Source organism: Pagrus pagrus, assembly GCF_965226575.1.
Source record: "Pagrus pagrus genome assembly, chromosome: 13".
Taxonomy (NCBI): domain Eukaryota; kingdom Metazoa; phylum Chordata; class Actinopteri; order Spariformes; family Sparidae; genus Pagrus; species Pagrus pagrus.
Genome location: NC_140197.1, coordinates 7,786,522 through 7,802,950, shown reverse-complemented (window position 1 = coordinate 7,802,950; position 16,429 = coordinate 7,786,522). Strand labels below are relative to the sequence as shown.

At 38.8% G+C, this 16,429-nt stretch overlaps 1 protein-coding gene across 3 annotated transcripts; it reads left to right on the top strand.

The window, feature by feature from the left end:
• The first annotated feature begins 239 nt into the window (after positions 1 to 239).
• On the top strand, positions 240 to 15,988 carry pih1d1 (PIH1 domain containing 1). Of its 3 annotated transcripts, none has more exons than XM_084371066.1 (11): positions 240 to 268; positions 6,438 to 6,520; positions 7,970 to 8,027; positions 8,200 to 8,388; positions 12,102 to 12,163; positions 13,353 to 13,434; positions 13,519 to 13,615; positions 14,298 to 14,324; positions 14,550 to 14,628; positions 15,545 to 15,688; positions 15,870 to 15,988. In XM_084371066.1, the coding sequence occupies exons 2-11, from the start codon at positions 6,443 to 6,445 to the stop codon at positions 15,903 to 15,905; spliced, it is 852 nt and encodes a 283-aa protein (XP_084227192.1). In that variant the 5' UTR covers positions 240 to 268; positions 6,438 to 6,442; the 3' UTR covers positions 15,906 to 15,988. The 3 variants fall into 3 exon arrangements, with proteins under 3 accessions (XP_084227192.1, XP_084227191.1, XP_084227193.1); XM_084371065.1 differs by lacking the exon at positions 240 to 268 and adding an exon at positions 2,836 to 3,015; XM_084371067.1 differs by lacking the exons at positions 240 to 268; positions 7,970 to 8,027.
• Positions 15,989 to 16,429: the final 441 nt, after the last annotated feature.

The window sequence follows — 16,429 nt, the reverse complement described above, 5'->3', positions numbered from 1 at the left end:
CCAGAACACAGGTACAATTTCAAAGCAAAGTGGGTTTTATTTTACCCAAAAAAAGCGACAAAATCAAACTTACAACTCAGGATTTGGGCCTCTAAAAGAGGTCAACTTAATATAACTATAAATCAACTGGCAAATCATAAAATACCAACTGAAACCCCCGGGCATCACAACAGGTGGTTTGGTCCCATTAAGCCGATGATTGTATAAAGGTGCTGCATGCCCTTGGCCACGCCTTTTGTTCCCCTGAGAGCCACCACCCTCCAGCCAGGTAACTCAAAAAGAAGAAACAATAATTAACACAATGTTTAAATCATACACTGTTGATGTGTGCACTCCAAATGATATAAGATTAAACTAAATGAATGATTACAAAAACCAATGCTGCAAATTATTTGTTTAACTGGAAACAAATCAACTTAAAGAATGATTAAATGAAATGAGAGTGTGGGCAGATATTACCATGTGTGGCTGTGGCCATCACAATCAGACACTTAAGAAATTATTGAATTATATAAGTTTTATATCTAATTCTATCATGACTAGAAGGCTCCAACAGATGTGGTCTACTAATGAATTTTGAAATGTTCTCATTGGTGAACGCAACAAGTTCTCTTGAAACACTTTTAAAGGTATATGGTACAACATTTATTTATCATATTAAAACACAGGGTTGTACAATGAAATGCTGATTGTAGTCCCTACAAAACAGAACAATTATTCAAATTGATTCATAAATAATAAGTCCTAAGAATAACATCACAGCCTGAGAAAAGAAGCTGCTCGGTGGTCTGGCAGTATGGCAGCAGATACATCTGTATCTTTTGCAGAACGGCAGCAGGGTAAACAGACTGAGGTGGGCGTTGTCTTTTAGTATCCGCTCTGCACAGGCGCCTCACCTCAACCTTCAGCCTTCCTGTCCTGGCCCGTGCACATTCCATGCCAGTTGGTGATGTTAAAAGTTGACAAGAACTTGGCACAGAAATTTTGCCTTCATAACAGTCATTTCTAAGCTTTACACTTGACATAGATGTTTTCCAGAGGAGCATTTACGCATGAGGGTAAAGGCAAGTCAAAACAAAGGACATCTGCTTCAATTCAATCGCCCTTTAACTGATAACAATAATGATGTGGTTGCCAAATGCAGTTATATAAAAATAATTTTGGTGATGATTAACAGACTGCATTCTATGCACATGACTTAACTTAAATGAAAGCTTTGTAGCCCTTAGATAAAGGAAAAGGTAGGGCAGATTGAAACATTTATTGGCATTCAAGAGCAAAGAGCAGTTCAAGATCGTACTAGTCATCCTTCGTACTAGTCATCCTTCTAACATATGAAAGTGTTTTATATCTCTTTATCTTTAAAAACCTTTTCTGTAACCACCTGCTACAAATACTGATCTTGCCAAGTATGAGCTTTTCCTTTAGACCCCAAAACTTTTGCTTTACCACAAAATATGAATCTATGCTGAATGCTTTGACTAAGAAAGTTTCATTTGAAGGGGATGCACTTTTCCCTAATACCCTTATGATAGAGTATACTTCCAGATTCCCATTACTTACGCAGTAATGTGAAGAAATTGTGGAATCTCAAAAGTCAAATTAGTTAAATTAGTACGATGACAACACGTTGTTGTAGAATTCCTGCGAATTACTGTTAAGCATTGGGTAATTACAGAGTACAGTTAACAGATGTTTGGTCAGTAATTATATGGGAATGAAGCCGACATAATAGTTTGGTAATTACTGAGTATTTAGCATTTGTATTGATTGTTGCATCAAACCAAATATTAGTTCACAGAGTAATTGTGTATGTCGTGTCTTTTTATAGATGACAGAACATGTGTTGTAATGTGTTCATTACAAGCTGTTGTATTTTCATGCCTATCTGTGTTCATAACTGATGGCTAACTGTGGCTAACTGTTCTTGGATGATCACAATTTCAGCATGTTTCTGAATTTGAATGTCTTGAAGATTGAACTTGTCTTGTGGAAAACCCCAATATGAAGCACAATAATGTACTTAATGCCTGATTAATGACACTGTGTGCTGCCAAATACGAAGACACATATTTAACTCTTGCCGAGATCTAACTCAGGGTGTGGACATTCAGTGGAGCTACAAGCAGAGGGCTTGTAAGTGCAGGGGTAGTCGTCAGGCTCACAACAGAGCCTTTATTATTATCGAATAATAAATGATACATGAAAAGAGCTGACACAAAAGCCTGCATTTATCACATGTTAGAAAACATACCCCACTAAAGTGTGAAATTAGCATATGATTTGGGGTGAAATAAGCGGTGTCAATAGAGTCAGATGCCTCAAGACAGAGAAGGCCAGAGCTTTTGCCATTTGCGTGCCAGTGGGAAAATGCAAGAGGTGCAGGGCACTGTATGTGCATTGTGTGTCTATCTGCAGGGCTTTTGGACATGACTTGACCAAGCTTTGGATCTGCTGCTCCAGGCTGGAAGAGGAGGTTGCTTTATCATCAATCACAGTCATAGTTATGGATTGCAACATCCCACTGCCAGTATCTGACACTGGAGACCACACACACTGCCATCCATGTCAGAGTTACACAAGCCCCCTGTCAGAGGGACCACTGCAAGACTGGCACAAAAGGATCAAATGACACACAACAGGCTGTCAAATCTGTAAGGAAGAGACACAGAAAGAAGAAATGAAGACAATATAACACATTATTTCACTTCAAATTAATACAATTTATGGGATTTTAATTTCCTCCAGATCTTCAAACCATGTTAGTGTTACCACAGCTGTGTCTGCTGTGAGTAACCCTTCAGTTAATTACTGCAATGCACACCAGGCATTCAAAGCATGACGGGCACAGCTGTTCAGTGAATGAAAGTCAGCCAACAAAGCAGGAACACGCTCAAAGCTAGTGTTGTCAAAACTGATAGATAAAGCTTTTATTTATGTCCCGTGCCGGAAGTGTTGGCGCAGCGCCGATTTTCAGCGTGACATCTCAAAACAGTAACGAGCTCGGATCCAAAGGTAAACACAGGTTTATTCATAACGTGTTGAGAGAACGGATGCAGTAAACACACAGTATCCACAGCAGCGAGCAGTATTATCGGATAGAGAGCGGAGCCAGTCCACTACTATTCACCGCTAGGAAGCTAGTTAGCTAGCGCTATGCTAACATGTAAACAAGACGACGGAAGTTTTCCTAGCCTTAGCTGGTAGCTAGTTTTTGCTAGCATATTTCTGTAACATAACTCTAAACACCCGGACATAGGCTATGTAGTCAATGAGGGCTAACAGGTAACATCTCAGTTCACATCACAGGTGCTCCGTTTCAAACGTATCAAAGTCCAAGTACATATTAAACACATCCTGGTACTGTTTCCTTAGTCCTGAGTTAATGTTAGCTACTACTACTCCACTAACCGTGTGTTGTTCATTTGTACAGACACACAGCAGGCTGCACACAGAAAAACTCATGTCCTTTCATACAGTACAGTAGTAGAAGTCTTTGCTGCTCGTAATGAAGCTTTATGTTGTATCCATTGCCAGCAGCGGGTGATGAAAGTTATTTGTAAGTTACACTTAAAAAACAGTGAAGATTCTGATTTTACACATCAAGTTCAGTGTACTTGTCATGATGAGTGTCCCTCAGAGATCAGGATCTCGTAATTATGAGAAAAGATCTCGTAATTATAAGATAGTGAAACACTGCGGTCAAGCCAGCCCACACGTTGTTTTGCAGTGCGCGATGTAGCCTTTCAAAATAAAAGCCCGTTACACGTTCATATTTCCTTTACATTAAGGTTAAAGTTTAAAAAAACATTTTTTTATTATTTATTACTCGACCGTTCCACTTCAGATTGATAGTACTCAACCTCAGGATGACACCCAGAAAAAAATCAGGTCAATCTGATGTGGCATTTCAGAATAAAAGCCCTCTGAACTTTCATATTTCACTGTATTATATGTACATTAGGATTCATATTTCTTAAAAACTACCCGTTATTACTCGACCGTTCCACTTCAGACTAGTAGTACTCGACCTCAGGATGACACCCAGGAAAAAGCAGGCCAATCTGATGTGGCATTTCAAAATTAAAGCCCTCTTAAATGTCAGATATTGTCAATATTTACATGTATATTCAGATGGATATTAAAAAAAAGTTTTCCACAAAAATTTCCACAGACTAATTTTAATTCAGACTGGTAGTGGTCCACCCCAGAGACTCACTCATGTAATATCAGGAAGTTCTGATGTGGAATTTCAAAATTTAAGTCCTCTGATATTTTAAATATTTTAAATATTTTTCCTCAAATTCAGATTTACATTGAAGGGTAACTCCCTGTTTCCACAGAATAATTTCTGTTCAGAATGATAGTACCCCACCTCAGAGACTCACTCATTTAATATCAGGAAGTTCTGATGTGGAATTTCAAAATTAAAGCCCTCTTAAATGTCAGATATTGTCAATATTTACAAATTCAGATGGATATTAAAAGGAAACTCCCTGTTTCCATAGACTAATTTTAATTCAGACTGATAGTGGTCCACCTCAGAGACTCACTCATATAATATCAGGAAGTTCTGATGTGGAATTTCAAAATGTGAAACAGGTGTGGAAACAGGTAGTTTCTTTTTAATGTCAAGCTGAATTCACATGGAAATATTGACAATATCTCACATTTAAGAGGGCTTGTATTTTGTAATTCCACATCAGAACTTCCTGATATTATATGAGTGAGTCTAAGAGGTGGACCACTATCAGTCTGAACTGAAATTAGTCTGTGGAAACAGGAAGTTTCCTTTTAATCTAAATCTGAATTTGAGGAAAATATTGAAAATATAATCCAAATTTCAGAGGGCTTTAATTTTGAAGGTCCACATCAGAACTTCCTGATATTACATGAGTGAGGCTCTGAGGTGGACCACTATCAGTCCGAACTGAAATTAGTCTCTGGAAACAGGGAGTTTCCTCCTAATATCGATCTGAATTAAGAGAGAAATATTAGAAATATTTGACATTTTAGAGGGCTTTTATTTTGAAAGGCTACATCAGATTGACGTGAGTATTTGTCACGTCCTGGGGTTGTTGTGGAAGCCTTTGAAACAAGTCTTTTCTCGCTATTAGTGTAATCACACTAATAAAACACACAGTATATGCGCGCACCGTAAAACAACGTGTGGGCTGGCTTGACCGCAGTGTTTCACTATCTCATAATTACGAGATCTTTTCTCATAATTACGAGATCCTGATCTCATAATTACGAGATATTTTCTCATAATTACGAGATCCTGATCTCATAATTACGAGATCTTTTCTCGTAATTACGAGATATTTTCTCATAATTACGAGATCCTGATCTCATAATTACAAGATCTTTTCTCATAATTACAAGATCCTGATCTCATAATTACGAGATCTTTTCTTGTAATTACGAGATCTTTTCTCATAATTATGAGATCCTGATCTCGTAATTACGAGATAAGGTGTCTAATTTTTTTTTTATCCAGTGAATGCAATGCGCTTCCGTAGGTCCTTGTTAAGGTCTGATAATAAATAAATGAATAACCCTGACAGTGTTATCATCATCTTCATACTGTAGAAGTGTGAATTATTTGGAATCTCATGATTTGATTTTGATTGTGAAGCCTAACCTGCAGCCAATCACACAGTGGAGTTTATGCCTCCATTAGAGCCACCAGTGTCTCTTTTTAATGGTATTGTGTATGGAGTTATATGATGCTGAGGGCTGTAAATGATATACTGGTTGTGTCCGTCAAATTTAAGCAAACTTCTTTTGCTTAAATTTGGAGGACACGACCAGTATATCCTCTGAAGCCCAAGTGGAGGGGCTTATGTAATGGGACAGGCCTTATCAGCCCCTCATGACCTTTAAGGCTTCATGTCCAGCTATCAGCGTAATTTGTCAGTATGAAGAAAGGACTGATTGTTGGACAAAGGGTGATTGTGACATGCTTTAAGACATAAAAGGTCACTTTAAGTCAAACTGTTCACCAGTTGAACAGGGGGAAGCGCTGGCGCAGTTATTCCAGTTAAATGATAAAACACCAGTTGTCCAAACTAGTTTTGGTTGATGGAATGTAAGGCTGCAACAATTGATTATTTTCATTGTCAATTAATCAGTTGATTATTTTCTCAATGAATCTATTAGATGTTTGGTCTGTAAAATGTTGATCAGTGTTTCCCAAAGACCACAATGATGTCCTGAATTGCCTCGTTGTGTCTACAAGCCAAATATATTCTGTTAACTGTCAGAGAGGAGTAAAGTTAGTTTTTTGTCTATGCATGGTTGATGAGAGTCATAAAGGCAGTGCAAGCAGCCCTTCACATTACGGGGGGATTTTCCTTATCATTATTAAAAACGAGTTATTAATTGTTAAATTGTGTGCATGAAAGTTGGATTCATTGACTATTTTTTGCCCATAGCCACGATGACAGATTCTTCACTCCTCAACTCTGAGCTGGAGTTACAGCAGCAGGAGGAGCTCTACCAGCAGCTGCTGCTACAGGTAATATTCTTTGATGTTAAGTGGGTTTAGGCGAGACTCCATATCTTCACTCTGACAACAAGTGACACTTAAAGGATGGTTAATGGTAAAACAAAGTGTAACAGAAGCAAAAATCAAAAATAGTCAAAGTAATCCAGCATTATCTTTCAGAACGTTAGGTACCATACGCCACTGGTTGGTCATACCCAACCGTACAAAGACTTGAGCAGCAAAACCCAAGAGTGTATAGAATTGAGAAGGGCTCAATTTAATGCTAATGAATTCAAAATTGCCCTTTTATATAAATGACCAATGTGTTATTTCTTCTTTCAAAGGTAAGTTCAACGTGTTGGGTGCTTATTTGCTTTTTTGCAGAGAGTTAAATGAGAAGATCAACACCAATAGGGCTGAACAATGAATATAAATATTATCAAAATAGCACCATGGCCATGTGCAATATCCAAATTAAAGGAGCGGCATTTTTTTTCACCCCACAACAGACCAAGTAAAGCCTTGTAATGTCATAAGAATGTCCCGGCCTACAAATGATATTCTCCAGACTTAAGGGAAAATGCTTGTTTGGTAAGGACCCCGGCAAAAATGACATCGTCAAATAAGGCTGTTCCCACTCAAGTAATGACTCGAATCTGATTGTACTATCTTTCAAAATGTTAAATTTTTGCATATCCTTCAGACTTTCACGTATGAGCAGGAAAGGCCAGAGCAGACTTCATAGGCTCTAGTCATTTAGTGTGTGCAGCAGCACACTGAGGATTTTCTACCAGTCTGTGGTAGTAAATGATGTTTTCCCTTGCTGTCATGTGTTGGGGCAGCGGGGTGAGGGCAGACAACACCAAAATAATCAACAAACTCAGGCACATATATTGTATCTCCCTCTTGGAAACAAAGTGAATAAGCATATATCTAAAAATGTCAAGCAGAGAAATATAGGGTTGTTTCATTACTGATAGTACAAAATTTAAAACTATAGTTTTGGTGTTGGGAAACAGATTCGTCAGTCAGCATTTCTTAAGATGATGAGCAAAACCAGTAATAAGGCTGTGCTATTGTTCTTGCAAGTGAAGAAATTGTTTTTCTTTCCCTGCCATGGGACGGGCGTCTGGGTTTTAGTTCTGTTTTGATTACTCTGGCCTAGATCAACAGGGGTTGAAATTCCCCCTCAAGCACAGAGGGCCAGTAACATTCTGCAGCAAAAGCCCCTCAAGTGAAAACAAGTATGTTGTATATTAATAGCTTCTAATTGTGATTTGATGCCAGCAAAAAGCTCAATGTAGTGAAACCCTGGCATACGCAGTTGTTTGTCCTGCCATGTCAGCAACATATTGGTATACATACACAGAAGCATTTTCTCAACAATAGTTTTTTTCCTTCTGAATATGTGTAAAACTATAAGTAAAATGGGTCTGCAAACCATTACCAAAATAACATCACTGCTGGTTATCTATTTAGACAATGGGAAAGATGCCGACTGAAAATTCAGACTCCAAAGTAATTCGACCACAACCTGGTAAGTAGCTCCACTATTAAAGTTATATGAAATCTTCATATATGGAAGACAGGGTCTCGAATTGACCAAGCATTTATTGTGTTTGTATTTTTCCCTGTTTGCTATTCTTCTCTCTTTTTTCATTTGCTCCTGTTCTCTCTTTTTCTCTGTCTTTCTCATCTATACCTCCTAGGCATGTGTGTGAAGACTCTCTCAGAGCCTTGCAAGCAGAAGGTTTTCGTCAACATCTGTCAGTCCAACTCAGTCCCACCACCACCAGAACTCTCCAGAGACGAGCTAGTGGAGCTACTTCAATCAGAAGATCCCAGCGGTTTCAGAGTTCCTATGAGCCTTGGCGAGCCACACACAGAAATAGACAACAGTATGTAATTAAAGCCAATAATTACCTTTTTGTTCGGCATGTGTATGTACTGTTTTATTTTTATTCATTTTATGATGACTTAATTGATAGTTTGGAGATAGAGGGATAGAATTCCACAGGAATGAGTCCTAAAACCCAGAAATAAGTTAGCATTTTTGCCCTTCTGGTTCCCTTGTCTTTTTATGAATGGATTTTCAGAAAAATGCCTAAAATAAGGTTTATGGTTAACACAAGAGTTTTTACATTTTGTTCTACAACATAAAATCTATCAGTTAATACCCCACGTCTGAATTTAAAATGTTAACGTGTCTTACTATCAAGTGGCTAAATGAGACTACAGAGGTTTTCGCCCCCCTTTTGTAGATAACAAGATTCTCAAACACCCCACCCACACACATACATTTGGACTTTTTCTTAAACTCCTGTAGAATTTATTTTACATTGTCTGAAATTAAAGCAACATTATGTAACTTTTTGACCTCAAAAGAACTTCAAAAGCCTCAAAATCATTTCGATGGTGCAGTGTCTTGTAATATGGCGAATGGTGTCTCTGTCACAGCCACTCTGCCCCCCATCACTTGTTTCTGCACTATGTAACTTCAGTAGGATCACAGAGCAACCAAAGTTACAATACATAACATTGTTATGAGATTTGTTTGTAATAAGCACCTACATTACTACTGATAATTAGTTACAGACCTGGGATTGTATGTATGACAGCGGTGCTCAGAAACTGTGGAGGTGCCAAATTGCATAAAATCCCAATTTTTACATAATGTTGCTTTAACACAGACCGGCAACTTCAGTGTGATATCTCACTGAAAAACTACATAAGGAACAAGTTACTACATCATGAATCTAATATCTGAATTAACACTGTGTAATGAGGTAATATTTTTAGACCGAACACACAGTGGTCTCTCTTCATTACCCACCATTGTGCTGGTGAGGCCGAGTGCGAGATACACCTCGTCGTATTTTCTTGTCTTTGATTTAGCTGTCTGGTAGCCTTTCTGCGACATCCCTGTGATAACTCTGGGACCCCCTAAGGGGTCCGTCCCCACTTTGGGAACCTCTGGTGTATAGTATAGTTTAATAGATTGTTTATAATCTAACGTTAGGTTTTTACTTCTGGCAATTTCATTTACACCTAAAAATCATTAATGTGGTGTTCATATGAAGATTATTTTGCTGAACAAAACTTGTAAGTACCATACACTTGTGTTATTGTCTGCAATAATCCAGAATCCAATTTAAAAAAATCCCATAGACTTTTTTGTTGAGGGAACCAGGGTGATGCTATGCTGGAGGTTAGCACTCTATTCCTATCAGTAATTTAAATAAGATAATAATCAGATAAAAATAAAAAATCCTCCATTTCGTTTTTATTAAATTAAACTCGCACCCTATTTCCACCAAAGCAGAACTGGTTCCGCTTCAGTTGATGCATCTAATTTTAAATACGAGCATTTTCGACCAAAGAGAAATTGGAATCTGAAGCACTGGTTCACAGCAAGAACCACTCAATAGCAGATTTTCCATGACCTGAAGTGCAAACCGAAGTGTGTTTGTCATAGTCTACAGGTCGCTGTGCATCATGCATTGGGAAATCCCCTCTGTTGATGAAGCATTCCTTGATTATAATGGTTCTGTTCAAAGGTGGTAGAAACACGGGCTGATTTCCTAGACGGCACCAAGGTTTCAAAGAAAACACTATTTTTCTGGAAAGGGGCCCATAGTTATTGTTTCAGTTTCCCTCTGACTGAGAACAGACCCGGGCAACAGGCATTTCCAAAACCTTCCAGAATCACAGCTGGGCGACACCAGGATCTTATAAATTCTACAAAATTAAACAGTGATAAGTAATGACATATCACTATAAAAGTTAGGTACTTTGTTTTATTAGTATGTCACTGTCGGCACCAGCAACTGTTACAATGGTTTGATTAATAACATCAATAAATAGATTACATATAATTTAATGGTAGTGATGTCTCCCTTCCTTGTTTAAGCCCGTGGGTTCAAATACTTAATTGTGGCTTTGAATTGCTGGCACAGGCTAAGATAGCTCTCGGTCACACAGTCATGTCGGGACGTATTGCTCCAGTGTTTCCCACAGGATTTCATGAGAATGCGGTGTGTTTCCTAGGAACCTTTAGGGTGCTCCAGTGGCATGCTATCCTGGAAGAACATTTTGCACATTTTAAAGTTAAATACAAAAGTCTTTGAGAGAAAAATTAAGAGGCTATATTATAAATAACATAACATGAATAAGAAATTGTAGAAGGTCTGCTGCCTGGTGATTAGTCTAGTCCTAACAATTCCCTGTACTATACAGCTGTGGCTATACAATGTTAACACAAGCCAAGATGCTATAGTCAACAGTTAAGATCAGTCAGTTGCTTTCCATCTGGCATTCATCCGGAGTTGTAACTAAACATTCACTGAGAGACTAGTTGATGTCATTGTCTAGTCATTGTCTTGATTAAAAGCTATGAGCCCCTGTAAGGAGTACCATCTTATTACACTACTCAAAATTAGTTGTATTAATTATTGACAAAAACACAAAATACAAATTCAGATATGTCACAGGATAAACAATCAAGTGAAACACTAAAATATCCTAATAACCCAAACTAATTTTGAGTAGTGTATATTGTCTGGTCTGTCTGGTTGAGGTTGCTGCTGGAAAACACGAGTTACGTTTCGTGTATATGAACACGTTCACATGCCGACGCAATTATCTCTTCCCAGCTGCGGCTCATGAACGCTGTCACTTCTTGACCTTTATCAAACATAAGATCAGCGCAGGAAGTGGCTGCTCAGTAGAACACAGGCCGAGGAATACAGTGCTTTAGAGAGACTTTAGAGAGACGGCCTGTCTGTGTATGTTTGTGCATGTGTTTGTGTGTGTGGGTGTGAGAGAGCGAGTGCGTGTGTGGGCGTACAGCAGGAGCAGGGGGCATTTTGCTGAAGCAAGAGGCACAGAATATCACTGATCGTTAATGGTATTATGAGTCTTGGTAATTAATAGAAAACATTGTTCCTATGTAGTCACTGTAATCTTCATTGGAATTAATGCTCCAAGACTGCCCTGCAACAGGAAAGATCAACTTATTCTTTCTTCCCTTGCTGACATTATTGGGAGGTCTTTGCAGCTTTAGACTGATCACGTTAAGCAAAATTGACCAAACCGATGTCAGAGACCATGCATCCTGCAAGCAGACAGTTCAGTTAAGGGCAAATGGTTGATGTGAACTTCCTGTAACAAGTGTTCTGGAGGGGACCCGAGAAGTTACTCAGAAAGCTGGAACACATCAGATTCATGACTCTGTAAGGCCTTTGGGTGTTCTTATGTGTGAAGGAAGTTGAGGGAGACAGGAGACTCGACACCAGTCAATCAGTGACAACAGCTGCGTCCCCAGTTTGTCTGTACAGCACTTTTTTAACAAAAACATGAATCACATTCAGAGCTCTCCATTATACCTTTGTCAGAGGATTTATATATCTAGTGGTCTCCAGGTCTTTAATAACTTGGTGTAACAGCTAGAACTCTGCTATTCTATTTTTTGTTGGTTCCCATGTTTTATATCTCGTCATGGTGCTAACAGAAGGGATTTTTTTCTATTTTAGAGCTCTTCAAACAGTAACAGACTGTTTATGAAACAAACAAAGAACGTTTTCATTCATAATATTTTTTCTCTCTGTTTTAGACTCTCAGGGTTGCACAGCGTATGATGTGGTCATCAACCAGGAGTTCTTCCAAAAGTGCCAGGTGTGTTTTCTTGTGTTTGGTCTTGTTTTTTTAAGTATACAACAATCTAATTCCGTAATTATTATTAGAGGTGAGATAAAGCAATATAGATGTTATGCTTGCTTGGGATGATGTATGTTAAACTGTGGAGGTTTACTGTTCAGTTCACGTCTGTATAATGTAGTTTAAGTTGGTTAAAGAGTTTATGTAATATTTTAATGTATAACATTTTGCAATGTTTTAAAGATATGTTCTTTTATAAATCAAGAATTGATTTAATTTTGTGCGCCCTACCTTTGCTGAGGGAAATGTGAGACATTGACCGCTGCTATGTTGCGTTCCTTTGACTCCTCTGTGTTGTGCTGATCTTCTGTAGTTTTCCACACTTCACCAACAGAGGGCCTCCCAGTGCCACAGTTACATTCTTTTAGGCTTCCTTTGACTGCAATTTAAATGCTGCATGAAAACAAGCAGAAGTACGGAAGCCCTAAAGGGCCATGCATTCATACATTTTATTTCCTCCGTTTTCTTCCATGATAACGAGTTAATGTCATTTGTTTTCCTGAGATTACGGGATAATTTTCTGGAGATCCCGAGATAACAAAACTTTTTGCTTCCCGAGATAACAATATAATAAATTCGGGATCTTGAGAAAACAAAACGATAGTGTAGTATATTAAATCATTGCAGGAAACATCATTCAGTGTAGCAATGTCAGAGGAGCAGGAGCATATCGATCACCACGTCACATATCTTTTCAATCAAGGCCTGACACAGGCTGAAATAGCATTATGCCTTGCTATTACAGATAATATACACATTAGTGTGCGTAATCTAAAAAGACGGTTAGCAAGGCTTCAGCTATATCGGCGGCGCAAAAGTGAGCCTGATGTTGTTGTTAACTACATAGCTGACCAGCTACGAGGTCCGGGCGTCTCCATAATCTCAGGCCTATCATATCACAGTCATTATCTCAAGATCTCGAATTAATTATATCCTTATCTCGAGAAAATTATCCCGTTATCTTGGGAAAACGGCAGTTGTTATTTCGAGATAATAACACGAGATCTTGAGAAAACAAATGAAATTAACTCGTTATCACTGGGAAAACGGAGGAAATAAAATGTAAGAATGCATGGCCCTTTAGGGCTTCTGTACAGAAGTCCTCATGTAACAGTATGAAATGTGTTTGTATGTCCGTGTCTTGTAGAAGGATCCCTTATTCCAGCAGTTTGTTATTCTGGTGTCTATGGAGGGTTTAGAGAACAAATACAATCTGGAGCTAAGCAGAGGTAAGTGTATTCTTTTGTCTGTGTACGTGTGTGTGATCCTCATGTTGGTAGCAGTTGTTGAGATTTGTTTTTATTTTTTTGCAGACTGGAAAGTGTTGAAGAACCGAAAGTTCTTGGGTTCTGTCAGCGAGCAGAACATCCGGACGAAGAGCAGGCCGGTGATACAGGAGCTGCAGCCTCAGTAGGTTCCTCTGACTGTCTCTGTCTGAATGGACTGCTTAACAGAAAACATGGTTGACATTTGTAGCTTCCTGCAGGATTCAAGTCAAGTTTAAGATCACCAGATGTAGGATCTGATTATGGATACCACCCACATAAATACGTCTGTTTCATTGTTTCATGCATTTTTCCCTGAGAAATTAACAAAAATATTGAAAAATGCCCTATCCTGCCAGACCCATCCTCCATCCAAATTTCGTCGAAATCTGTTCAGTAGATTTTGTGTAATACTGTTAAAAACCAACCAACCAACTATTGACAGGGGTGAAAAAACACAACCTCCTTGGCGGAGGTAAAATATGCACACTGACATCTTTAAGTATATTAAAGTTTTGCCGAATATAGAAAGTAAACTGTAACTTTTCAGAAATGAAACTGGAGAAACCAGAGTGGAATCTCCTTTACTAGGAAACCATCTTTGGACAGAGTAAATGGGGCACACAAGCTTAGAGAGCGCATTCCTTGGTAAAAAGCTTGGCTTAATTGACTACAGCTGATAAAAATGTCCCTCCTGGACTCCACCAGTGATTCTTGCATTAGTTTGGTGGTAGTTTACTCCAATACAGATCACAATCACAATCATGGCCATGTACCATATCATTATTAGTGTATTATGATTCGATGATCTGTTCCTTTTCCTACAGGGAGAGCTCCACTGCTACAGCCAAAAGGTGAAGCCCTTCTTATCCCCCTGTTGTGTTATGTTAAGTCAGAGCAACTCACCAGACACTTTTATATGTTTTTTCACTTTTATTGTTTGGGCCCACTTTTTCTCCTTTGTTTCTCATTCCTGCTTTTTTAATGTCACCAAATATCCTCCATAATTGTGTCTCTCTTGTCTCGAGGTATTAACTTCTCACTCTCCTTGTCACCCCTTATTTCTCCACTGTCTTCAGACCAGAGTTCACATTGCTTGTGGAGCCATCTGTTGGAGACCCTGAATACCTAATTGCAGAAATAAAACTACCTGGGGTGGTGAGACATATACTACACTTACACATAAACACACTCCACTCGTCTACTGTGTCCCTTACTCTGATCTGCCCCAAGTTCAAATCTGAACCATCTGAACTCCCTGTCCTGTGAGGGAAATATGAATCAAGCAGGATATAAATGACAAAAAGGCTTGGAACCAATTAGCCACTATTCAGTGATTTGGAAATTTGGAAGATACTTCGTGATGCTGATCATTTTCTATCTTTCTGCAGACAAATCACAAGTTGTTTTTTTGTTACACGGTTAAGATAAAGGGCACTGCATTTGTGTAAAACGCAGTCAATGCTCAAGTAGTGAAGTAATCGTTGGCTGTGCTGGAGGGCTTAACTGTGAAACAGCTGCAAATATATGACACACACACACACACACACACACACACACACACACACACACACACACACACGGCATCCTCGAAGAGTGATTGTTGCTGTACAGTCCAGTCTGTGGGAACTAACCCTGAAGTCCATTGCAAGTCTGAAGTCAGTAGTTCTGAGGCATTATTCCCAACTTCCAATCTAAATGTGTCCCAGTGCATCTACTCGGTACAACAAGGAAGCTAGCTGCATGTATATTTGTATGGCAAGTCTCTGAACTTTATTAGCAACAACAACAGTTGATTTAGCAGAATAGCACACCCAGAAAAGACACAGGAGAAGTAGGCTCTTGCCGCATCCTTAACTTCTATCAAGCACAAATCAACTAAATAGAAATGGAAAGTACCAAGTTGTTACAGAACATTTCACACACAGAAACTCACTCACAGTTTAAGCTTTAGCGTATGTTAGCTAGCTACATCTAACGTCATGTCAAGGTCATCACATCTTAAACAGTACATCATTGGTAAGTGCATATACAAAAGCTCAGTGTCAGCCGGGTGATTTTATCTTCTGTGCAGACGTCTTCTCGCTCTCTGGTTCTTGATGTTGGTGAGGACCGACTGGTGGTGATGGCTCGGCCCTCCCTTTTCCATCTCGACATCTTCCATCCCTTCCTTGTTGACCAGGAGAGCAGTGTGGCACAGTACAACAACAACAGTCAGGTACACAACTTGCACACAGACAATATATTCTCCACACGACAATTGTGTTCTGTAGCACCAACACACTGCAAACAGCACTACCAAAAAATGGCACCAACAACATCTGCTGCACTTACAACCCTAACATTCATGATACACTCAAATGTATTAACATAGTTTGTTCCTATTTTGTCTTTCACAGATCCTGACAGTCACCATGCCTGTGGTGCCTTCATGAAACTAAAGATCATAACTGTCCAGTTATTTATATCTTGTTCAAAAAACGATGCTGTGATAATAAAAGCGTTTTTTATAAAGTCAGATGTTTTTGTGTTTTTCACTGTTAAATGTTTTTTTGAGTGGTGCAAATCTGCTCTCAGATTACTGTACTAAATATCCCCCCAAATCCCTCGTCCTTTTTCTGTTTGGTTCTGCTTTTGAAACAGGTATCAGATGCACTGTCAGGTAGCATTAGAAACAGGTCTGTGAACATCTGTAAGCAGTGATTTCAATCACAGCAATAGATTGTTCTGGGAATGGACATCCGAGGGTAAAAAACAGAACAAGGACAGTGAAATATACCCCTAAATTTCATTGAAGTTATATTTTATCATTGAAGTTAATGATTAATCACCACCTTTTTTCATTACCTTTGATGAGGAAATTTGAAGTAAAACATTCTGATAATTATGGGCACTGTGACGGCCCCTGCCTAGCCAAGCCTCAAGTGTGTTAATGCTGGTGGGAGTTGTGTCTGTATTT